Below are 25016 nucleotides of genomic sequence, written 5' to 3'. Positions count from 1 at the left end.
ACCCCCTTCACTTTCTATACTCCTCTAGGGCCTCCGCTGTTTTCTGCACTCTGAATATGCCATAAGCCTCCTTTTTTTCCCCTTATTTGAGTAATTTAAGGGAGTAAATTAGCGCAATTCATGGCAGAGCAGCTCGGAGTACTCCTCCTGTGCAATGTGGGAAGTCAGGAACACTTCCAGTGTCCAGGGCGAAGGGGTACAGATAGGCATTTCTGTGGCCGCAGAAGTGACTCCAAGATGGTATGTTGCCTCCCTGGTGCTAAGGTCAACGATGTCACGGGGCCTCTGCAGGACATTCTGAAGGGGGAGGGTGAACAGTCAGAGGTCATGTTCAGATTGGTCCCAACGACATAGGTAGAAAGAGAAATGAGGTCCTGCAACAAGACTTTAGGGAGTAGGTAACAGATTAAAAAGAAGGACCTCAAAGGTTGTAATCTCTGGATTATTCCCGGTGCCACGTGCTAATGAGTATAGGAATAGAAAGATACAGCAAATGAATGCGTGACTGAAGAGATGGTGCAGGAGGGAGGGTTCTGGTTTCCTGGATCACTGGGTCTGTTTCTGGCGAAGGTGGGATCTGTACAAGTCAGATGGGTTGCACTTGAACCGAAATAGGACCAGCATCCTTGCAGGGAGGTTTGCTAGTGCTGTTGGGAGGGGGTTTAAACTAATTTGGCAGGGGGATGGGATAGAGAGTGGGGGTACAGTCGGGGCTGATGCACAGCCAAATCCAGAAGAGAAACTAAGTCAGTCTGGAAGGCAGAGCAAATATAGACCTGTTAAGGCACAAGCGAATAATGCAAGGCAGGATTGTATCTATTTTAACACAAGTAGTCTTACAAGTAAGGCAGATGAATTGAGGGTGTTGATTAACACATGGGAATATGATATTATTGCTATCACGGAGACATGGTTGCGGGAAGGGCAGGACTGGCAACTTAATATTCCAGGATATAGAATCTTGAGACATGACAGGGAGCCGGCGGGGGGTGGGGGGGGGGGGGGGGGCGTGTAAAAGAGGAGGTGGCGTTGCACTATTGATCAAGGAGTCAATTACTGCAGTAAGGAGGGATGATATCTTAGAAAGTTCCTAAACTGAGGCCATATGGGTACAACTTAAAAGCAAAAAGGGGGCAATCACTTTGCTGGGAGTGTACTCCTCCGGGAGAGATAGAGGAGCAGATATGTAGGCAAATCTCAGAGAGTGTAAAAATAATAGGGCAATAATAGCAGGGGATTTCAACTTCCCCAATATTAATTGGGATTGGCTTGAAGAGGGCGAAATTCTTAAAGTGCATCCTGGAGAGCTTTCTGAGCCAGCACATAGAAAGTCCGACGAGAGAAGGGGTGGTATTAGAATTAGAACATTACAGCGCAGTACAGGCCCTTCGGCCCTCGATGTTGCGCCGACCTGTGAAACCATCTGATCGACACTATTCCATTTTCATCCATATGTCTATCCAATGACCACTTAAATGCCCTTAAAGTTGGCGAGTCTACTACTGTTGCAGGCAGGGCGTTCCACGCCCCTACTACTCTCTGAGTAAAGAAACTACCTCTGACATCTGCCCTATATCTATCACCCCTCAACTTAAAGTTATGTCCCCTCGTGTTTGCCATCACCATCCGAGGAAAAAGACTCTCACTATCCACCCTATCTAACCCTCTGATTATCTTATATGTCTCTATTAAGTCACCTCTCCTCCTCCTTCTCTCCAACGAAAACAACCTCAAGTCCCTCAGTCTTTCCTCGTAAGACCTTCCCTCCACACCAGGCAACATCCTAGTAAATCTCCTCTGCACCCTTTCCAAAGCTTCCACATCCTTCCTATAATGCGGTGACCAGAACTGCACGCAATACTCCAGGTGCGGTCTCACCAGAGTTTTGTACAGCTGCAGCATGACCTCGTGGCTCCGAAACTCGAACCCCCTACTAATAAAAGCTAACACACCATATGCCTTCTTAACAGCCCTATTAACCTGGGTAGCAACTTTCAGGGATTTATGTACCTGGACACCAAGATCTCTCTGTTCATCTACACTACCAAGAATCTTCCCATTAGCCCAGTACTCTGCATTCCTGTTACTCCTTCCAAAGTGAATTACCTCACACTTCTCCGCATTAAACTCCATTTGCCATCTCTCAGCCCAGCTCTGCAGCCTATCTATGTCCCTCTGTAACCTACAACATCCTTCGGCACTATCCACAACTCCACCGACCTTCGTGTCATCCGCAAATTTACTAACCCACCCTTCTACACCCTCTTCCAGGTCATTTATAAAAATGACAAACAGCAGCGGCCCCAAAACAGATCCTTGCGGTACACCACGAGTAACTAAACTCCAGGATGAACATTTGCCATCAACCACCACCCTCTGTCTTCTTTCAGCTATTGGACCTAATCTTAGGGAATGAAGCCAGACAAGTGGTAGAAGTGTCAGTTGGGGAGCATTTTGGGCATAGTGATCATAACCCTAAGATTTAAGGTAGTTACGGAAAAAGACAAGGATGGATTGGAAATAAAAGGACTGAACTGGTGGAAGGCGGATTTCAGTATGATAAAACAGGACTGGGAACAGCTACTTACAGGAAAATCTACATCAGACCAGTGGGAGTCATTCAAAAAGGAAATAGTGAGAGTTCAGGGCCAACATGTTCCCGTAAAGGTGAAGGGTAGGACCAATAAGTCAAGGGAACCCTGGATGTCAAGGGATATAGAGGATTGGATAGGGAAAAAAGGAGGCTTATGGCAGATTCAGAGGGCTGAAAACAGTGGAGGCCCTGGAAAGTGTAGGACGGTACTTAAAAAAAAGTAATTAGCAGAGCGATGAGGGGGCATGAAAAAACACTGGCGGGCAAGATAAAGGAAAATCCCAAGGCATTTTATAAGCATATTAAGGGCAAGAGGATAACCAGGGAAAGAGATCATGTCTAACAAATTTGATTGAATTTTTCGAGGAGGAGACTAGGTCTGTAGATGAGGGTAAAGCAGTTGATGCAGTCTACATGGACTTCAGTAAGGCTTTTGATAAGGTCCCGCATGGGAGATTGGTTAAGCAGGTAAGAGCCCATGGGATCCAGGACAATTTGGCAAGTTGGATCCAAAATTGGCTTAGTAGCAGGAGGCAGAGAGTGACGGTCGAGGGTGTTTTGCAATTGGAAGCCTGTGACCAGTAATGTACTGCTGTTTGTAGTGTACATTAATGATTTAGACGTGCAAAAAGGAGGCGTGATCAGTAAGTTCGCAGGTGACATGAAAATTGGTGGTGTCGTAAATAGTAAGGAGGAAAGCCTTAGATTATAGGATGATATAGATGGGCTGGTAAGATGGGCGGACCAGTGGCAAATGGAATTTAATCCTGAGAAGTGTGAGGTGATGCATTTTGGGAGGACTAACAAGACAAGGGAATATACAATGGATGGTATGACCCTAGGAAGTAGAGGACTTTGGTGTACTTGTTCATAGATCACTGAAGGCAACAGCACAGGTAAGTAAGGTGGTTAGGAAGGCATATGGGATACTTGCCTTTATTAGCTGAGGCATAGAATATAAGAGCAGGAAGGTTATGATGGAGATGTATAAAATGCTAGTTAGGCCACAGCTGGAGTACTGTACAGTTCTGGTCGCCACACTATAGGAAGGATGTGATTGCAATGGAGAGGGTACAGGGGAGCTTCACCAGGATGTTGCCTTGGCTGGAGCATTTCAGCTATGAAGAGAGACTGAATAGGCTAGGGTTATTTTCCTTAGAGCAGAGAAGGCTGAGGGGGGACCTGATTGAGGTATACAAAATTATATGGGGCATAAATAGGGTAGATAGAAAGAAATGTTTTCCTTTAGCAGAGGTGTCAATAACCAGGGGGCATAGATTTAAGGTAAAGGGCAGGAAGTTCAGAGGGGATTTGAAGAGAACAATTTTCACCCAGAGGGTGGTTGGAATCTGAAACACATTGCCTGAAGGGGTGGTGGAGGCAGGAACCCTCAACATTTAAGAAGTATTTATATGAGCACTTGAAACGCCATAGCATTAAAAGAGGCATACAATATAAAAGCAACAAAGTTATAGTAAATGGTTACAAGACACTGATTAGGCCCCCGCTGGTGTATTGTGTCCAATTTTGGGCACCACACTTTAGGACGAATGTCAAGGCCTTGGAAAGGATGCAGAGGAAATTTAGTAGAATAGTACATGGGTGAGGGACTTCAATTATGTGGAGAAACTAGAAAATCTGGGATTCTTCTTCTTAGAGCACGTAAAACTAAGGACAGATTCAATAAAAGCGGTCAAAATTTTTACAATTATGGAGCAATATAGTACCATACCTGAAATCTAGTTTGCTGAGAGACTTCAGGACATTTTGTGTCGGCTGAAGTGATACTAAAATTCTGTTCATCAGACATTTCTTCTACATTTACAAGGTCTATAAGAAACAAACGCAGAATTTTAATTCGATGCATCAAATACAAAAGCACGAAAAAGTTGTTTTTTCCAATTTTAAAACCATACTAAATATTGACAAACAATACAGTCAAGCTCATTCCCATTCCCAGCTGACACACACACACATTCCAACTTGTAAAGTATTTCCCCTCCTTACCCCTCTTTAGCTTATAAGTGCCGAATCAACTTTAGTGCCCCTGAACTGAACAAGAATCAAACTCCAGTTATGGGTGAGATTCTAAACGAGTACTTTGCATCGGTATTCACCGAGGAGAGGGATATGACGGATGTTGAGGTTAGGGACAGATGTTTGATTACACGAGGTCAAGTCGGCATAAGGAGGGAGGAAGTGTTGGGTATTCTAAAAGGCATTAAGGTGGACAAGTCCCCAGGTCCGGTTGGGATCTATCCCAGGTTAATGAGGGAAGCGAGAGAGGAAATAGCTGGGGCCTTAACAGATATCTTTGCAGCATCCTTAAACACGGGTGAGGTCCCGGAGGACTGGAGAATTGCTTATGTTGTCCCCTTGTTTAAGAAGGGTAGCATGGAAAATCCAGGTAATTATAGACCGGTGAGCCTGACATCAGTGGTAGGGAAGCTGCTGGAGAAGATACTGAGGGATAGGATCTATTCCCATTTGGAAGAAAATGGGCTTATCAGTGATAGGCAACATGGTTTTGTGCAGGGAAGGTCATGTCTTACCAACTTAATAGAATTCTTTGAGGAAGTGACAAAGTTGATTGATGAGGGAAGGGCTGTAGATGTCATATACATGGACTTCAGTAAGGCATTTGATAAGGTTCCCCATGGTAGGCTGATGGAGAAAGTGAAGGCGCATGGGGTACAAGGTGTACTAGCTAGATGGATAAAGAACTGGCTGGGCAACAGGAGACAGAGAGTAGCAGTGGAAGGAAGTTTCTCAAAATGGAGATGTGTGACCAGTGGTGTTCCACAGGGATCTGTGCTGGGACCACTGTTGTTTGTGATATACATAAATGATTTGGAGGAAAGTATAGGTGGTCTGATTAGCAAGTTTGCAGACGACACTAAGATTGGTGGAGTAGCAGATAGTGAAGGGGACTGTCAGAGAATACAGCAGAATATAGATAGACTGGAGAGTTGGGCAGAGAAGTGGCAGATGGAGTTCAATCAGGGCAAATGCGAGGTGATGCATTTTGGAAGATCCAATTCAAGAGTGAACTATACAGTAAATGGAAAAGTCCTGGGGAAAAATTGATGTACAGAGAGATTTGGGTGTTCAGGTCCATTGTTCCCTGAAGGTGGCAACGCAGGTCAATAGAGTGGTCAAGAAGGCATACGGCATTCTTTCCTTCATCGGATGGGGTATTGAGTACAAGAGTTGGCAGGTCATGTTACAGTTGTATAGGACTTTGGTTCGGCCACATTTGGAATACTGCGTGCAGTTCTGGTCGCCACATTACCAAAAGGATGTGGATGCTTTGGAGAGGGTGCAGAGGAGGTTCACCAGGATGTTGCCTGGTATGGAGGGCGCTAGCTATGAAGAGAGGTTGAGTAGATTAGGAGTATTTACATTAGAAAGACGGAGGTTGAGGGGGAACCTGATTGAGGTGTACAAAATCATGAGAGGTATAGACAGGGTGGATAGCAAGAAGCTTTTTCCCCCAGAGTGGGGGATTCAATTACTCGGGGTCACGAGTTCAAAGTGAGAGGGGAAAAGTTTAGGGGGGATATGCGTGGAAAGTTCTTTACGCAGAGGGTGGTGGGTGCCTGGAACGCGTTGTCAGCGGAGGTGGTAGACGCGGGCACGATAGTGTCTTTTAAGATGTATCTAGACAGATACATGAATGGGCAGGAAGCAAAGAGATACAGACCCTTAGAAAATAGGCGACATGTTTAGATAGAGGATCTGGATCGGCGCAGGCTTGGAGGGCCGAAGGGCCTGTTCCTGTGCTGTAATTTTCTTTGTTCTTTGTGATCTGTGTATCTCAATATCTTATCACAAAATGGTCAATTTCCTTATAATTGTTTAGCTCTGGCTTATTGAGAGCACTCGCACCTCTCATTTGAATCAAGGACAGACTTGAGCACAAAATCACTCCAGTGCAGTACTGAGGGTGTGCTGCACTGTCTGAGATGTTGTCTTTTGGATGATCTGTAAAATTGAGGCCTCATCTTCCCTCTCAGGTGAACATAAAAGATCCCACGGCACTATTTCAAAGAAGAGCAGGGGAGGTGTCCCAGTCAATATTCATTGCTCAACCGACATCACTAAAGCAGAGTATCTGATCATGATCACATTGCTGTTATCACGGGCCCTTGCTGTGTGCATTTCAAAGATGTTTACACCTCAGCAGAACTAGTTGGCTGTAAAGTGCTTTGGGACTTCCTGAGGTCGTGAAAAGCACTACATAGAGGCAAGCTTTTCTTTTCTTATAAGCCAGGAGGAGCGTTAGGTGAACGTCCTTTAATTCAAAATTCAAATTCACGAAGCTGGCAATTTGCTAATCTTCATATCTGAAGTGCAAACTACAAATTATTCTACACCTGAATGTTACGGCCGAGGCGGGAGCAATGCATTGTCAATTTAGTCCCATTACTCCACAGATCGCAGAATATTATTTAAAGTTTTCCCACCTAACTGGAAAACAACCAAATTAAACACTTTAGTAGCCCCCAGAATAAAAATAGACCAAACCAGGTATCTTTAGACAACAAATTAACTATTTATTAATAAACTAAACGTTAAACACTATTAAGATAAAATGATGTCTAAAGACCTTGTAACTTCTTATTTATTCTCCAGTGGTGCAGTGGTTAGCACCACAGCCTCACAGTTCCAGCGACCCGGGTTCGATTCTGGGTACTGCCTGTGCGGAGTTTGCAAGTTCTCCCTGTGACCGCGTGGGTTTTCGCCAGTTGCTCCAGTTTCCTCCCACAGCCAATGACTTGCAGGTTGATAGGTAAATTGGCCATTATAAATTGCTCCTAGTATAGGTAGGTTCTAGGGGAATTGTGGGGATGTGAGAGGGTAATGGGATTAATGTAGGATTATTATAAATGGGTGGTTGATGGTCGGCACAGACTCGGTGAGCCAAAGGGCCTGTTTCCGTGCTGTATCTCTAAATAAATAAAAAAAAATAAAATAAACTGCCCCAGTTACACACATACATTCAAAAACTAACGATTAAGCGGTTTCAAAAATGGTGTTTAAAAAAAATTAGCTGTTCCTTCAGAATAAATAAATAATTGGGTTATAAGTCTTTGTAAGTTACACTCCTAGTTGATGAGGTGTCCAGATTAGAACAATCAGACGCCACTCGAAGTCTCCACGTGGATTTGATGAACAGTCTCTACTTGATAGACATTCTTTCAGACACTTTGGCTACAGCATGCAACACACAATTCTTTCAACATGGAGTATAATAACAGGTCTATTGTATGAATTTTAAAATTGGTAGATTTCAGTCGAACTTTACTGCGAATTCCAGAAAACATAATCAGTCAAGAGAGTCAATCTTGAATCAAAGACTCTTAGATTGGAAGTAAAGCAAAGGAATGTTTGCTACCTCCAGCAATACAAATGTTCTCTTCAAAAGGAATATTTTTTCCTCTTAGGCAATTAGCACAGCTGTGGCTCATTGTAAAATTTCTGCTGAGAGAATTCTCTTCCTTCACTGGTGTCTTTCTCTCTCTGTGCAAACCAGTTGAAGCTGATTTTTACACACAGTCAAAAGTTACAGTTCACCATGAGAATCTCCACTCTCCTGCTGTGGCTTAGGGAACAGGTGCAGCTGTGGTACACTGTTCTCAGTCTTAAAGGCACACTGTTTTTAAACAGAATCTTAAAGGCACACCGTTTCAAACAAAGGAGAAGAAAACAGTTCCATGACACCTCTGCCCTTGGCGAAATGAAACACCATTCTTAAGATGCATTTCATCACAACACAAAAAATATAGAAGCTGGAAAAAAACCTCAAAATTGTTTCACATTCATGTCCCCATTCCGTCTACTGATAATGTAGGGATAAATAGAATTTTCTTTGTACCATCGCCATCCATATAACTTAACATGGTTAAATCCGTGACAAAACGTCGGCAATAACATTGTACATATTTCTGGGAAAAACAATTTTCAAAAAACAAGGCTGTAACAACAAACTCCATCTAAATATTCCAGCATTTCAGTTTTTAAATTTTTCCACAAACGTTAATGAGGTATTTATTTATTTTTTTTATTTAGAGATACAGCACTGAAACAGGCCCTTCGGCCCACCGAGTCTGTGCCGACCAACAACCACCCACTTATACCAACCCTACAGTAATCCCATATTCCCTATCACCTCCCTACACTAGGGGCAATTTACAATGGCCAATTTACCTATCACCTATGGTCAGTGTATATTAGTGTTTCTTTATAATCTTGGTAGACATATACTTCAAAATATTTGACAGCCAGCACAAGTCTGAATGTTTCTTTTCCACAGTGGAATACTTTTTTGATGGCCATTTAGTTTTCTTGAAAAGTATCCTGCTGGCTTCTCTATGCCCGATTCGTCATCCTACAATAGGACTGCGCCAATCCCCAGGTTGCTGACACGATTGCTATTTTAAAGGGTTTAGCAAAATCTGGAGCAGCCAACAGTGGTTCATCAGTTAAGATGCCTTTAGCTTTTCAAAAGCTGCCTGGCATTCATCTGATAATTTTTTGTAGAAAATCAGTTAATGGAGCAGCAACAGTACTAAAGTTCCGTACAAATTTCCTGTAAAAAACGCACATCCCCAAAAACCTCATGATTTCCCATTTAGCTTTAGAGATAGGGAACTCTACTAAGTCTGCCGTTTTGGGCAATACTTATCCTTGTCCCACTACGTGTCTGAGGTAAGTTACTCTTGCTTTTCCGAAGTCACTTTTTTCCAGATTTATCACGAAGTCCACTGCTTGCAGTTATTTAAACAGAATTTTCAGCTGATTTAAATGCTCTTGCCAAGTGTTACTGTATGTTAGCACATCATCGAGATACACTACACAGTTATGAACACTGGCTACCACCTGAGTGATTAATCTTTGAAAAGTGGCGGGAGCATTTTTTTTAGTCCAAATGGCACTGATAAAGACCGTCAGGTGTTACAAAAGCTGATACCTCTGTGGCTCGAGGAGTCAAAGGTACTTGCCAGTATCCCTTTAACAAGTCGCTCTTTAGAAGAAACCTAGCATTGCCTACTCTGTCGATACAGTCTTCTAAATACAGAATTGGGTAGGCATCTGTCTTCGTTGCTGCACTGACCTTTCTGCAGTCGAAAGAAAATCGGTTGATCCGTCAGATTTAGGTACTAGAACTATTGGTGAACTCCAGCTGCTTTGACTAGGTTTGATCAAATTGTTTTCCAGCATGTATTGGATTTCTGCTTTTACTTGGGCCTGTTTGTCCAGAGTTAAGCAGCAAGGATGTTGTTTTAAAGGAACGGTTCCCCCCACGCCCACATCACGTGTGGCTAAGGTTGCACATCCCGGCCTATCCCTAGAAACTCATTTAAATGTTGCGAAAATCCCAGCTAGGTCTTCACATTGTTTTTCCTGTAAGTGCAAAAGCATGTTGTCCAATTTTCCAAGCCATTCTGTATTCGCTAACCTAATAGTTGGAGGCTCAACCTGAGAATTGTCTCGGCTTTTTTCTGCCTCATCTTCACTATCCTTTTCCTTCTCAACAGTCCCCATTACTTGACATACCTGTACTGGTTTATCCTCCTCCCTGTGATAATATTGCTTTCACATACTGATGTGACATATCCGATTCTTCTTCCAGCGATCAGGGGTGTCAATTAAGTAATCTACCTTACCCACTCTTGTGATCACCCTATATGGGCCACTGAATCGTGCTTTTAATGGTTCCCCCTGTAATGGTAACATCACCGATACTTCATCTCCTGGTTCAAAAGTGTGTGCTTTTGCATTCTTTTCTGCCCATTTTTTCATATTGACTTTGGATGCTTTAAGGTGTTGCTGAGCCCTATAAAACTGCTTTCCGTTCTTTGTAAGGCCTGGCCAGTAATAAAAGCAAAATACTGCAGATGTTGGAAATCTGAAATAAAAACAAAAAATGCTGGCATTACTCAGCAGGTCTGGCAGCATCTGTGGAGAGAGAAGCAAAGTTGACGTTTCAGGTCTGCGACCTTTCATCAGAACCAGTAATAATGTTGGCTTATACGTGATTTAGTCATCCGAATTCCCCTATGTCCTGCAAAATGAATTTCATGTGCTAACCTTAATAATCCCTGGCGATATTTAGGTGGTACCACTATTTGTTTAACAACTGTCCAGTCTTTGTCCGCACATCTATGAGGCGGTCTCCATTTTGTCCTCAAAACACCATTTTCCCCACCTTCTGGAACTCCTTTCGCTACAGCTTCTGTCAGAGTCGTCTGTGCTATTCGGTATAACTCTTGATCAGTTTGCTGTGCTGCAACTATAGAAAATCTGTTAAACATCTCATTTGGATTATCTAAATCCCCAGATAAAATTTCAGATACTCAGCTATCTGTTTTTGGTGCCACTTTTGCCTCTGACAATAAATCCTGTAGAGTCATTGCTCGGGTGACGACACAGGCAGGAAATATTTCTGGGACTTGTTCCTGTAATTGCTGCGTTACCTTAACTTCACTTGGTTCCTCTGTAATTATACGAGAAACTGATACTTTTGATCCGGCCAAATTATGATTTTATTTATTCATTCATGGGATATGGGCGACGTTGGCCAGGCCAGCATTTATTGCCCATCCCTAATTGCCCTCGAGAACAAAGTAAATTACAGCACAGGAACAGGCCCTTCGGCCCTCCAAGCCTGCGCCGATCCAGATCCTCTATCTAAACATGTCGCCTATTTTCTAAGGGTCTGGATCTCTTTACTTCCTGCCCATTCATGTATCTGTCTAGATACATCTTAAAATACGCTATTGTGCCCGCGTCTACCACCTCCGCTGGCAACGCGTTCCAGGCACCCACCACCCTCTGCGTAAAGAGCTTTCCACGCATATCCCCCCTAAACTTTTCCCCTTTCACTTTGAACTCGTGACCCCTAGTAACTGAATCCCCCACTCTGGGAAAAAGCTTCTTGCTATCCAACCTGTCTATAACTCTCATGATTTTGTACACCTCAATCAGGTCCCCCCTCAACCTCCGTCTTTCTAATGAAAATAATCCTAATCTACTCAACCTCTCTTCATAACTTTAAGGGCATTTAAGTGGTCATTGGATAGACATATGGATGAAAATGGAATAGTGTAGGTCAGATGGTTTCACAGGTCGGCGCAACATCGAGGGCCGAAGGGCCTGTACTGCGCTGTAATGTTCTAATTCTAATAGCTAGCGCCCTCCATACCAGGCAACATCCTGATAAACCTCCTCTGCACCCTCTCCAAAGCATCCACATCCTTTTGGTAATGTGGCGACCAGAACTGCACGCAGTATTCCAAATGTGGCCCAACCAAAGTCCTATACAACTGTAACATGACCTGCCAACTCTTGTACTCAATACCCCGTCCGATGAAGGAAAGCATGCCGTATGCCTTCTTGACCACTCTATTGACCTGCGTTGCCACCTTCAGGGAACAATGGACCTGAACACCCAAATCTCTCTGTACATCAATTTTCCCCAGGACTGTTCCATTTACTGTATAGTTCACTCTTGAATTGGATCTTCCAAAATGCATCATCTCGCATTTGCCCTGATTGAACTCCATCTGCCATTTCTCTGCCCAACTCTCCAGTCTATCTATATTCTGCTGTATTCTCTGACAGTCCCCTTCATTATCTGCTACTCCACCAATCTTAGTGTCGTCTGCAAACTTGCTAATCAGACCACCTATACTTTCCTCCAAATCATTTATGTATATCACATACAACAGTGGTCCCAGCACGGATCCCTGTGGAACACCACTGGTCACACGTCTCCATTTTGAGAAACTCCCTTCCACTGCTACTCTCTGTCTCCTGTTGCCCAGCCAGTTCTTTATCCATCTAGCTAGTACACCTTGGACCCCATACGCCTTCACTTTCTCCATCAGCCTACCATGGGGAACCTTATCAAACGCCTTACTGAAGTCCATGTATATGACATCTACAGCCCTTCCCTCATCAATCAACTTTGTCCCTTCCTCAAAGAAGGTGGTGGTGAGCTGCCTTCTTGAACCGCTGCAGTCCATTTGGGGTAGGTATACCCACAGTGCTGTTAGGAAGGAAGTTCCAGGATTTTGACCCAGCGACAGTGAAGGAACGGTGATATAGTTCCAAGTCAGGATGGTGTGGGAGTTGGAGGGGAGCTTGCAGGTGGTGGTGTTCCCATGTATTTGCTGCCCTTGTCCTTCTAGTTGGGAGAGGGCGCAGGTTTGGAAGGTGCTGTCTAAGGAGTCTTGGTGCATTGCTGCAGTGCATCTTGTAGATGGTACACACTGCTGCCAATGTGCGTCGGTGGTGGAGGGAGTTAATGTTTGTAGATGGGGTGCCAATCAAGCGGGCGGCTTTGTCCTGGATGGTGTCGAGCTTCTTGAGTGTTGTTGGAGCTGCACCCATCCAGGCAAGTGGAGAGTATTCCATCACACTCCTGACTTGTGCCTTGCAGATGGTGGACAGGCTTTGGCAAGTCAGGAGGTGAGTTACTCTCCTAGCCTCTCACCTGCTCTTGAAGCCACGCTATTTATATGGCTACTCCAAATCAGTTTCTGGTCAATGGTAACCCCTCGGATGTTGATAGTGGGGGATTCAGCGATGGTAATGCTGTTGAATGTCAAGGGGAGATGGTTAGATTCTCTCTTGTTGGAGATGGTCATTGCCTGGCACTTGTGTGGCGCGAATGTTACTTGCCACTTATCAGCCCAAGCCTGGATATTGTCCAGGTCTTGCTGCATTTCTACACAAACTGCTTCAGCATCTGAGGAGTCACGAATGGTGCTGAACATTGTGCAATCATCAGCGAACATCCCCACTTCTGACCTTATGATTGAAGGAAGGTCATTGATGAAGCAGCTGAAGATTGTTGGGCCTAGGACACTACCGTGAGGAACTCCTGCAGTGATGTCCTGGAGCTCAGATGATTGACCTCCAACAACCACAACCATCTTCCTTTGCGGTAGGTATGACTCCAGCCAGCGGAAGGTTTTCCCCCTGATTCCCATTGACCTCAGTTTTGCTAGGCTCCTTGATGCCATACTCGGTCAAATGCTGTCTTGATGTCAAGGGCAGTCACTCTCATCTCACCTCTTGAGTTCAGCCCTTTTGTCCATGTTTGAACCAAGGCTGTAATGAGGTCAGGAGCTGAGTGGCCCTGGCAGAACCCAAACTGAGCGTCACTGAGCAGGTTATTGCTAAGCAAGTGCTGCTTGATGGCACTGTTGATGACACCTTCCATCACTTTACTGATGATAGAGAGTAGGCTGATGGGGCTGTAATTGGCTGGGTTGGATTTGTCCTGCTTTATGTGTACAGGACATACCTGGGCAATTTTCCACATTGCAGGGTAGATTCCAGTGTTGTAGCTGTACTGGAACAGCTTGCTCTATCCAGTGCCTTCAGTCGTTTCTTGATATCACACGGAGTGAATCGAATTGGCTGAAGTCTGGCATCTCTGATGCTAGGAACTTCAGGAGGAGGCCGAGATGGATCATCAACGCGGCACTTCTGGCTGAAGATTGTTGCAAATGCTTCAGCCTTATCTTTCGCACTGATGTGCTGGGCTCCCCCATCATTGAGGATGGGGATATATGTGGGGCCACCTCCTCCAGTTCGTTGTTTAATTGTCCACCACCATTCACGGCTGGATGTGGCAGGACTGCAGAGCTTACATCTGATCCGTTGGTTATGGGATCGCTTAGCTCTGTCTATCGCATGCTGCTTATGCAGTTTGGCATGCAAGTAGTCCTGGGTTGTAGCTTCACCAGGTTGACACCTCATTTTGAGGTATGCCTGGTGCTGCTCCTGGCATGCCCTCCTGCACTCTCCATTGAACCAGGGTTGGTCTCCTGGCTTGATGGTAATGGTAGGGTGGGGGATATGCCGGGCCATGAGGTTATAGATTGTGGTTGTGTACAATTCTGCTGCTGATGGCCCACAGAGCCTAATCGATGCCCAGTTTTGCATTGCTAGATCTGTTCAAAATCTATCGTATTTAGCACGGTGACAGTGCCACACAAAACGATTGACGGTATCCTCAAGTGAAGATGGGACTTCGTTTCCACAAGGACTGTGCGGTGGTCACTCCTACCAATACAGTCATGGACAGAAGCATCTTCAGCAGGCAGATTGGTGAGGACGAGGTCAAGTATGTTTTTCCCTCGTGTTGGTTCTCCCACCACCTGTCGCAGACCCAGTCTAGCAGCTATGTCCTTTAGGACACGGCCAGCTCAGTCATTAGTGTTGCTACTGAGCCACTCTTGGTGATGGACATTGAAGTCCCCCACCCAGAGTACATTTTGTGCCCTTGCCACCCTCAGTGGTGTTCAACATGGTGGAGCACTGAGTCATCAGCTGAGGGAGGGCGGTAGGTGGTAATCAGTAGGAGGTTACCTTGCCCATGTTTGACCTGATGCCATGAGACTTCATGGGGTCCGGAGTCGATGTTGAGGACTCCCAGGGCAACTCCCTCCCTACTGTATACCACTGTGCCACCACCTCTGCTGGGTCTGTCCTGCCGGTGGGACAGGACATACCCAGGGATAGTGATTGCGGTGTCGGGGACATTGTCTGTAAGGTATGATTCCGTGAGCATGACAATGTCAGGCTGTTGCTTGACTAGTCTGTGGGACAGCGCTCCCAACTTTGGCACAAGCCCCCAGATGTTAGTAAGGAGGACTTTGCAGAGTCGACAGGACTGGGTTTGCCGTTGTCGTTTCCGGTGCCTAGGTCGATGCCGGGTGGTCCGTCCGGTTTCATTACTTTTTATTAACTTCGTAGTGGTTAGGTACAACTGAGTGGCTTGCTAGGTCATTTCAGAGGGCATGTAAGAGTTAACCACATTGCTGTGGGTCTGGAGTCACATGTAGGCCAGACCAGGTAAGGACAGCAGATATTTCCTTCCCTAAAGGACATTAATGAACCAGATGGGTTTTTACAACAATCGACAATGGTTTCATGGCCATCATTAGACTAGCTTTTAATTCCAGATTTATTAATTAAATTCAAATTCCACCTTCTGCTGTGGTGGGATTCGAACCCATGTCCCCAGAGAAAGACCCTGGGTCTCTGGGTTACTAGTCCATTGATAATGCCACTACGCCACCGCCTACCCTCTCCTATTCCATCAATTCCATCTACTGATATTCTGTGGACAACTCCTGCAGTTACCATCCCAGATATTAAGTCACTCTCCAGAAGTACTTTATATAAAGGTACAGGTATATACTCCCCGCCAATTCAATTAACTAAAACTTTAGCGTTCAAGGCGCTCTCTGTTGGAAACGTTATACCTTTCCCCAGCAAGAGTGGTTGGGTTGTTCCTGTATCCCAGAGTATAATGAAAGGTTTTCCTGCCTCACTTAAAGGTTATGAAGTTACTTTCCCCTTTGACAAAAATTCAATACGACTTTCAAGTATCTTATTTTTAACCTCTACCCTCACTTTAGTTTTAGTATCTGGTTTTACAGCTGTCGGTAAAGCTATAGCCTGGTCTGCTACACTCTCAGTCAGAGTTTTTTCCTCTGCATTAGCTTTGTGTACCCCAACAAATCATATGGGTTTACCTTGCAATTTCCAGCACTCTGAACGAAGATGACTCATTTTGTGGCAATGATAACACTTCAGCTTGTGAACCTCACTTCTTCCCTCAGCAACTTTTTTTCTGGCCTGAGGAGGTGATCCTATGGCATTCCCAGCTGTTCCTTCTTGCCCCCGGCTACTTGCCTTCCTTTCACTCTCTCACTTTTTATCCTCCTTGGGTTTATGGGAGTGACGGACAAAAGGTTTTGGCTTATTCAGAAGCTCAAAATCATCAGCAATTTCCGCTGCTTGCCTGGCTTTCAAAACTTTCAGGTTATCTACACGAGTTCTCACTACTGAAGGAATTGAATTTTTAAACTTTTCCAAGAGAATCAATTCTCGAAGGTTCTCATATGTGGTTTCCATTGCTAATGCCCGTATCCAACCGTCAAAATTAATTTGCTACACCCTCTCAAATTCTACATACGTCTGCCCAGCCAATCTTTGTAAGTTCCGAAACTTCTGATGGTAAGCTTCAGGAACTCATATGCAGCGAGATACATGGCACAAACTTCATGAGCTCTGTCTATCAATCTGCTTTGCATAAGCAGTGTCCCAGCTTTCCTTCGGTCATTTCATCTATTTGGCTATCTTTTCAAAAGATATGAAAAACATCCCTTTCCTCAAACTTAGGAAGAGCTTGCATAAATTTAAACAGCTGAATTCAGATTCTTCCAGACCCAAATTTATCCTGGAGTCAAGACCACCCCTTTGTCTTAGTTCCATCTCTTTTAGCGTAAATTCCCTCTCTTCTCTTTCTCCCTCATGTGCTCTCTCTTTCTCCCTTTTCTTCAATGCAAGTTCAAGTTTTCTTAATTCTTTTTCAGCCTCAAGTTTTTTCATTTCTAACTAAATCCTAACCAATACCACTACATCACTTACTATCTTCTTGTTCCTCGTGTTCTTCTTCTCATTTTAAATGTTGGGATAACATGTCAATTATTTCTGCTTTTTTAGCACCTGATTTCAATTCTCACCCCAATTGTGCTGCCAATTCTTTTAGTTTATTCTTAGTTAAAGTTATGAAGATACTGAGGAACGCATTCTCCTTTCCCAGAAAAAACTGCTGCAACTGCTAATGCCATTCTGATGATATAGATTGTACCTTATTATACAAGAAACATACAAGAAATCTGGTTCCTTTTATTTATTTTTCCAAATTATTATTCCTCTTCTAATTCACGTAATTAGCAATAGATTTGGATCCCAATAATTCAGCACCCCAATTAATATGATCCCAGGCGCGAGAGCAATTAAAATGATGCCAGACGCAAGACCCCAATTTATATGTTATCCCAGAGGTGGGAGCAATGCACTGTCAATTTAGTCTCATTGCTCCACAGGTCGCAGCAAATTATTTAAAGTTTTCCCACCTAACTGGAAAACAGCCAAATTAAACACTTTAGGACCCCCCAGAATAAAAATAGACCAAACCAAGTATCTTTAGACAAATTAACTATTTATGAGTAAACAAAATCTTAAACATTAAGATAAATTTATGTCTAAAGACCTAATAACTTCTTATTTATTCTAACTCCCCCATTCACAGACATACATTCAAAAACTAAAGGCTAACCAGTTTTTAAAATGGTATCAAGAAAATTAGCTGTTTCTTAAGAATATATAAATATCTGGGTTATACATCTTTGTCAGTCACGCTCCTGGTAGATGAGGTGTCCAGATTAGAACAAACAGATGCCACTCGAAGTCTCCACGCAGATTTGATGATCATAATTCAGTCAGTTTTAACATAATGGAAAAGGACAGAGATAAAACAGGGGTTAGAGTTCTCAATTGGGGCATGGCCAATTTTACTAAACTGAGGAGTGATTTAGCGAAAGTGGACAGGAAACAGCTACTTCTTGAAGGTAAATCAGTGTCAGAACAGTGGCAGACATTCAAAGGGGAGGTTCAAGGGGTTCAGGGCAAACATGTTCCCACAAAGAAAAAGGGTGAGGTGGCCAAATCTAGAGCCCCATGGATGTCAAGCAGCCTACAGGGTAGGATAAAACAGAAAAGGAAAGCTTATGTCTGACACCGAGAACTCAATACTACAGAAAGCTGAGAGGAGTATAGAAAATGGAGGTGTGAAATCAAAAATGAAATTAGGAAAGCAAAGAAAGGCATGAAAGAATATTGGCAAGCAAAATCAAGGAGAACCCAAGAAAGGTCATGGAAGCTAGTGAGTTCAAGGGAGGGAACAGCGATATCCTGAAGCATATCAACATTACAAAGGAGGTGGTGTTGGAGGTTTTGATGCGCATTAAGGTGGATAAATCCCCAGGGCCTGACCAGGTGTATCGTCTGATACTATGGGAAGCAAGGGAGGAGATTGCTGGGGCCCTGGCAGAGATTTTTGTATCATCGTTAGCCACAGGTGAGGTACTGGAAGACTGGAGGATAGCTAATGTTGTGCCTTTATTTAAGAAGAGCAGCAGGGATAAGCCAGGGAACTACAGGCTCGTGTGCCTTAGATCAGTGGTGGGAAAGTTATTGGAAGGGATCCTAAGAGACAGGATTTATATGCATTTGGAAAGGCAAGGTCTGATTAGGAATAGTCAGCATGGCTTTGTGCTTGGGAAATCATGTCTCACGAATTTGATTGAGTTTTTTGAGGAGGTGACCAAGAGGATTGACGAGGGCAGGGCGATGGACATTGTCTATATGGACTTTAGCAAGGCCTTTGACAAGGTCCCGCATGGTGGGCTGGTCTAGAAGGTTCGAACACATGGGATCCAGGGTGAGCAAGCCAATTGGATACAAATTTGGCTTGGTGATAGGAGGCAGAGAGTGGTAGTGGAGGGTTGTTTTTCAGATTGGAGGCCGGTGACCAGTGGTGTGCCGCAGGGAACGGTGCTGGGCCCTCTGTTGTTTGTCATATATATTAATGACTTGGATGTGAATGTAAGGGGCATGATTAGTAAGTTTGCAGGTGACACCAAAATTGGTGGTATAGTGGACAGTGAAGAGGGTTGTCTGAGGTTACAACAGGATATAGATCAACTGGGAAAGTGAGCAAGGGAGTGGCAAATGAAATTTAATGCAGACAAGTGTGAAGTGATGCATTCTGCGAAGTTAAACCAGGGCAGGACATATACCGTGAATGGCAGGGCCCTGGGGATTGTTGTTGAGCAGAGAGACCTTGGGGTGCAAGTACATAGTTCCCTCAAAGTGGCAACACAAGTAGACAGGGTGGTGAAGAAGGCGTACGGCATGCTTGCCTTCATCGGCCAAGGCATTGAGTACAAGAGTTGGGATGTCATGTTATAGTTGTACATAACGTTGGTTAGACCGTATTTGAGGTACTGTGTGCAGTTCTGGTCGCCGTACTACAGGAAAAATTTGATTACCTAGAGAGGGTGCAGAAAAGATTCACAAGGATGTTGGTTGGTTTGGAAGGCTTGAGTCGTAAAGAGAGATTGGATAGGCTGGGTCTGTTTTCCCTGGAGTGAAGGAGGCTGAGAAGGGACATGATAGAGGTATATAAAATTAAGAGAGGCATAAATAGGGTAGATAGCCAGAGTCTGTTTCCCATGGTAGGGGTGACTAAAACTAGAGGGCATAGATTTAAGGTGAGAGGGAGGAGGTTTAAAGGGGATCAAAGGGGTAAATCTTTCACACAAAGAATAGTGGGTAACTGGAATGAGCTGCCAGAGGACGTGGTGGAGGCAGGAACAGGAGCAACATTTAAGAGGCATCTGGACAGGAACTTGAATGAGCAAGGCATAGAGGGATATGCAATTAATGCAGGCAGGTGGGATTAGTATAGATAGGCATTCTGGTCGGCATGGATGCGGTGGGCCGAAGGGCCTGTTTCTATGCTGTACGACTCTATGACTCTTTGATAGACATTTAAAGCACTTTGGCTGCAGCAGGCGTCATACAGTTCTTTCAACACGGAGTATAATAACAGGTCTATTATTTGGATTTTAAAATTGTTAGATTTCAGTTGAAACTTTACTGTGAATTCCAGAAAACACGATCAGTCACAATCAGCAAGTCAATCTTGAAGCAAAGACTCTTAGATTGGAAGTAAAGCAAACGAATTTTTGCTACCTCCAGCAACACGAATGTTCGCTTCAAAAAGTTATTTTTCTTCTTGGGGAATTAACACAGCCTGTGGCTCATTATATTATTTGTGCTGAGAGAATTCTCTTCCTTCAAGGCAAGCACACTTCGCAGGTGTCTCTCTCTCTAGTTCAAACCAGTTGAAGCTGGTTTTTACACACAGTCAAAGGTTACAGTACACCATGAGACCTCTCCACTCTCCTGCTGTGGCCTAGGGAACAGGTGCAACTGTGGTACAGCGTCTTAAAGGCATACCATTCAAACAGAGGAGAAAAAAACAGTTCTGTGACATGAAGTTATCTTGTCATTAATGTATCTGATATAGATATGAGAACCTGCTTCGACACTTAATGTGACATGCTTTGATTTGTATTTGCATTTTATTACAAATATACATACAGCAGCTAATGTTGTAATAGCTCAATGTAAATTCAAATTACAGCACTTCACCTTACAACTTTCCAGACTTAACAATGATTTCAACAGATTCCAATCATAACCATTGTGCCAATTCTTTTTCCAACTGCATGTGCTGGTTATGGTGCTGCTGTTACTTATTGCTCTACTACATCTATCATTTGTTTCTTTACTTGTCCTACTGCCACATCGTTTTGCCTTACACCATCATTCCTTTTGTAATTTAATCATTCCTGCCTTATAAAGACCTTCCCTGTAGGTTTTTTGCTCTCTTCCTGCTGTTCCTTTCTTTCCCTGCCTATGCACTCACTTAAAAAATGTTAAATCTCTAAATTCTTCCTCTTCTAATGAAAGGTCACTGACCTGAAACATGAACTCTGTCTGTCTGTCTCTCTCTAAATAGGTGCTGCCTGACATGTTGAGTATTTCCATCCTTTTCAGTTTTTATTTCAGATCTCCAGCATCTGCTGTGTTTTGGCTGTGGTATGGCAATAATAATATTAGTTTATAATTGAAATGTTATTCAAAGTCACAGTACAAAACAACTTGTGTATAGAGGCCCACTTATGAAGAATGATTTTAAGTAAAAATATCCAAATTATGCAATTCAGGAGCAATAAAATGTTACCCTGCACTTAAAATAAAAGAATAACTATGATAGAAACTAAACTTGGATATATAGAGTGTTATGAACACTGGACTTTGCAACATTATGATGTTTTAAAAACTGATTAAATGCTTAAGATGGAGTCAGAGTTCAGATGACCTCACATCAACTCTGCTTAAAGACAACTGGTTACCAGGATAACAGAGAACACAAATCAAAGTCTTTTTTTGAAAAGCAGGGGTACAGTGTCTGAAGAACAATGGGTTTCATCCTCCCAGACTTGCGGATCATAAAGAAGGAGTTGCTGCAGAGGTCATCCAAGATGATGCTAAGTTGCTGACTTAAACACTTTCACCACTTATTCCTCATCCTCTTCCAAAAATCCTTCCTCCCCACCAACCTGCACCCTCCATTTCCCTCATTCCTACCCTCCCTTTATGCTTTTGTGCTTTTAGATAGTCAAGAACTGCCAACTGCTCAGCCAATGTAGTCTCAAATGCTAGAGGCTTGTTTAGAGATCTTCATGTGGCGAGTGACCAGGCATGAGCAGGCTGCAGCCAAACCAAGGAGATAGAACTGCACACCTGCGAGCTCCCCAGAGGGTGGGGTTGCAGACAGGTTCTGCTGCAAGGGCTTCAGGCAAGGACCTCATTGGGGTGGGCTACAGCAAAATGCTGATGAACATTGCTATGAATGCTGAATTTTGTATTATGATTATATTTTAAAAACTGTGATCTTTAATGCAGTGACATCACACCTAGTATCTGGAAATCAGCCAGGGATCTTGGTTATGATACCAACAAGGAACCCAAATCAAAGACCCGTTTGAAATCAGACTTCAAGGTGGTAATACCTGAAGAACAATGGGTTTCGCTCTCCCAGACTCTCAGATCATAAACAAGGAGCCAAGGGTTCTGAAGGTGCAAACTCAGAGTTCAAATTTTTAACACTTGGAAACAAAGGATGGCCCAGTTTGTTCTCCTGTGGCCAGACATGTGGACACTGCATAATGAAAAAGACAAATGACTATTGACTTTTGCTTTTGGATAAATTCAACATACTTTCAGAAGTCTGGAGGCTGTAAGGAAGACCGGAAGACACAAAAATCAGCAGTGGCAGCCTCAGAAGAGAGAGAGAAAACATCAGCTCTCAGAACACTGATACAGTGCAAGGCTGTTAAGACTTGAACCCAATTTGAAAGCTGAGGTTTGCAGATGAAAAAGGGTCACCAGAGATTACCTTATTCATGGAAGTCCATGTCAAAAGTACATGGGAGAAGTGAGCAAAGAGGACATCGACTTTGAGAAAGACCAGGAGATCCAGCCCATTGCAACTAGGAAGAGTCTGGGTTGTTTAACTGCAAAGATATTGCTTCACTGAGGACACTGTTTAATGAATAAATGGGGTTTCAAGTGTTTTAATGAGTTCAAGGGAAATACCTTTCTCTGTAACTACTCTTCAGTTACTGTTGATTTTTAGTTTAGTTGTTGTAGTAAAAGTCTGAAAATGTGAAATCTTGTTGTGCACTTTTTATATTAGTCTGGGGCATTCATATCTTTTGGTCCAGGATACAAATTCAGAGGCTGTAACACAAGTTTACTGGAATTTTCCAGAGTTTGGGCAACCAAGATTTCACACTTGCATTGGCTGGTTTCAGTGGGAAATCAACATGAATACCGTTAATGTACAAGAATTTGTTAAGAGAGAAGATTTGACTCTCAGTAAATAGCAGCAATTGAGAAAGATTGATTCGATCATGACATGTGGGGGTTTGTATAAGCCCAGGGGGCCAGGAAAGCAGAGATAATCCAATAATTGGTTCCTTGTTTGAAGCTGGTGAAAGAAGAGGATGTTTCTGTTCGTGTTCAAGTGGAACTAGCCAAAATTGAGTTAGAGAATCTGAGTTTGGAAAGAGAAGAAAAGGAAAACATAAGCCAGCACAAAAAAAAAGAGAAAAGAGAAAGGATAGACAATTACATTTGACATGGGAAAACTTGAATTCAAAAGAGAAAAGGGAAGAAAAAGAAAGTGGAGAAGAAATGCGAAAAATGACATTACACTAAGAAGTGAGAATGGAAAAGGTCAAAGTCGATGAGTGCGCATTTGGGCGAAAATTGAGAATGACCCAGATGAAACTCCTCATAGTTTTGACTTGGCAATGAGTATTCACTTATTGTCTAAATTCAGTAAGAAAAGAGTTGAAATTTTGTGTCATTTGAAAAAATCGTTACCAAGTCGCAATGGCCAAAAGAAAATTGGATAATTTTATTACAAAGTGTGTTAGTGAGAAAAGCGTTGGAGGAAGAACCAAGTGACTATGAAATGGTTAAAGCTACAGTTGTCAAGATGTGTGAGTTGGTACCAGGGGCTTACAGAAAAAAATTCAAGAATTTAAAAAAGAAATAGAGCCAAACATTTATGGAATTTGCGAGAGAAGCAAATGGTGTTTTATCAGTGGTTAGGTCAATGAAGATTGAGCAAAGTTTTACGAGACCTAGAGAAGTAGAAAAATGGAAAAATTTAAAAAAATTAGTGACCCTCCTGTAATAAGGCCCTACCTGGAAGAACGTAACATTAGTAATATTAGGGATGCTGCAGCAATGACAGATGATTATGAATTGACCCACAAAAGCAGTTGCTAGAGTCCCCAGTTTGGGAACTTTCAGAGAATTTGGAGAGATAGGAAGGTTGATAATGAGAAGAGGTATGATTATAGTGAGTGAAAGGGTAAAGATGATGATACAGGCAATCCTCAGAGTAAGAAAGATAGTCAGGAGGCTAGGGTTGAGTCAAAAGGACCAACGTGTTAATTTTGAAATAAAAGAAAGCAGAAAACAAATAGGAATCCCGGAACTTATTAGCGAGAAGCAGCATGGTTTTTATTAGCGAGAGGCAGCATGGTTTTTATTAGCGAGAGGCAGCATGGTTTTGTGAAGGGGAGGTCGTGTCTCACTAACTTGTTTGAGTTTTTTGAAGAAGTGACGAAGATGAATGATGAAGGAAGGGCAGTGGATGTTGTCTTTATGGACTTCAGTAAAGCCTTTGACAAGGTCCCGCATGGCAGACTGGTACAAAAGGTGAAGTCACACGGGATCAGAGGTGAGCTGGCAAGATGGATGCAGCACTGGTTTGGTTATAGAAGACAGAGGGTAGCAGTGCTTTTCTGAATGGAGGACTGTGACTAGTGGTGTTCCGCAGGGATCAGTGCTGGGACCTTTTCTGTTTGTAGTATATATAAATGATTTGGAGGAAAATGTAGCTGGTCTGATTAGTAAGTTTGCGGACGACACAAAGGTTGGTGGAGTTGCGGATAGTGATGAGGATTGTCAGAGGATACAGCAGGATATAGATCGGTTGGAGACTTGGGCGGAGAAATGGCAGATGGAGTTTAATCCGGACAAATGTGAGGTAATGCTTTTTGGAATGTCTAATGCAGGTGGGAACTTTACAGTAAATGGCAGAACCCTTAGGAGTATTGACAGGCAGAGAGATCTGGGCGTACAAGTCCACAGGTCACGGAAAGTGGCAATGCAGATGGATAAGGTAGTCAAGAAGGCATATGGCATGCTTGCCTTCATCGGTCGGGGCATAGAGTATAAAAATTGGCAAGTCATGCTGCAGCTGTACAGAACTTTAGTTAGGCCACACTTAGAATATTGCGTGCAATTCTGGTCGCCACACTACCAGATGGACGTGGAGGCTTTGGAGAGGGTACAGAAGAGGTTTAACAGGATATTGCCTGGTCTGGAGGGCATT

At 43.4% G+C, this 25016-nt stretch overlaps 1 protein-coding gene across 18 annotated transcripts in view; it reads right to left on the bottom strand.

Annotated features, from left to right (window-relative positions):
* map9 (microtubule-associated protein 9) overlaps nucleotides 1-25016 on the bottom strand; it is a 350433-nt gene that overhangs the window by 294092 nt on the left and 31325 nt on the right. For 11 of the 18 annotated variants that reach the window (XR_010975979.1, XR_010975968.1, XR_010975971.1 and 8 more), the window contains one exon: nucleotides 4326-4423. The exons of 1 other annotated variant lie outside the window; for it this stretch is intronic. Coding sequence is in view for 1 of the 17 variants with exons in the window: in XM_068042247.1 (XP_067898348.1) it covers nucleotides 4326-4423 (98 nt within the window). In the remaining 16 variants the exon portion in view is untranslated. Of the gene's footprint in view, nucleotides 1-4325; nucleotides 4424-7202; nucleotides 7545-10687; nucleotides 10890-21016; nucleotides 21132-25016 lie in introns of all 18 variants that reach the window. 6 more of the 18 variants (XR_010975969.1, XR_010975972.1, XR_010975974.1 and 3 more) reach the window with 3 other exon arrangements.

Source organism: Heterodontus francisci, chromosome 1, assembly GCF_036365525.1.
Source record: "Heterodontus francisci isolate sHetFra1 chromosome 1, sHetFra1.hap1, whole genome shotgun sequence".
In the NCBI taxonomy this organism is placed as follows: domain Eukaryota; kingdom Metazoa; phylum Chordata; class Chondrichthyes; order Heterodontiformes; family Heterodontidae; genus Heterodontus; species Heterodontus francisci.
Note: the sequence above shows the minus strand (reverse complement) of the source record. Positions and strands in the feature narration are given on the sequence as shown.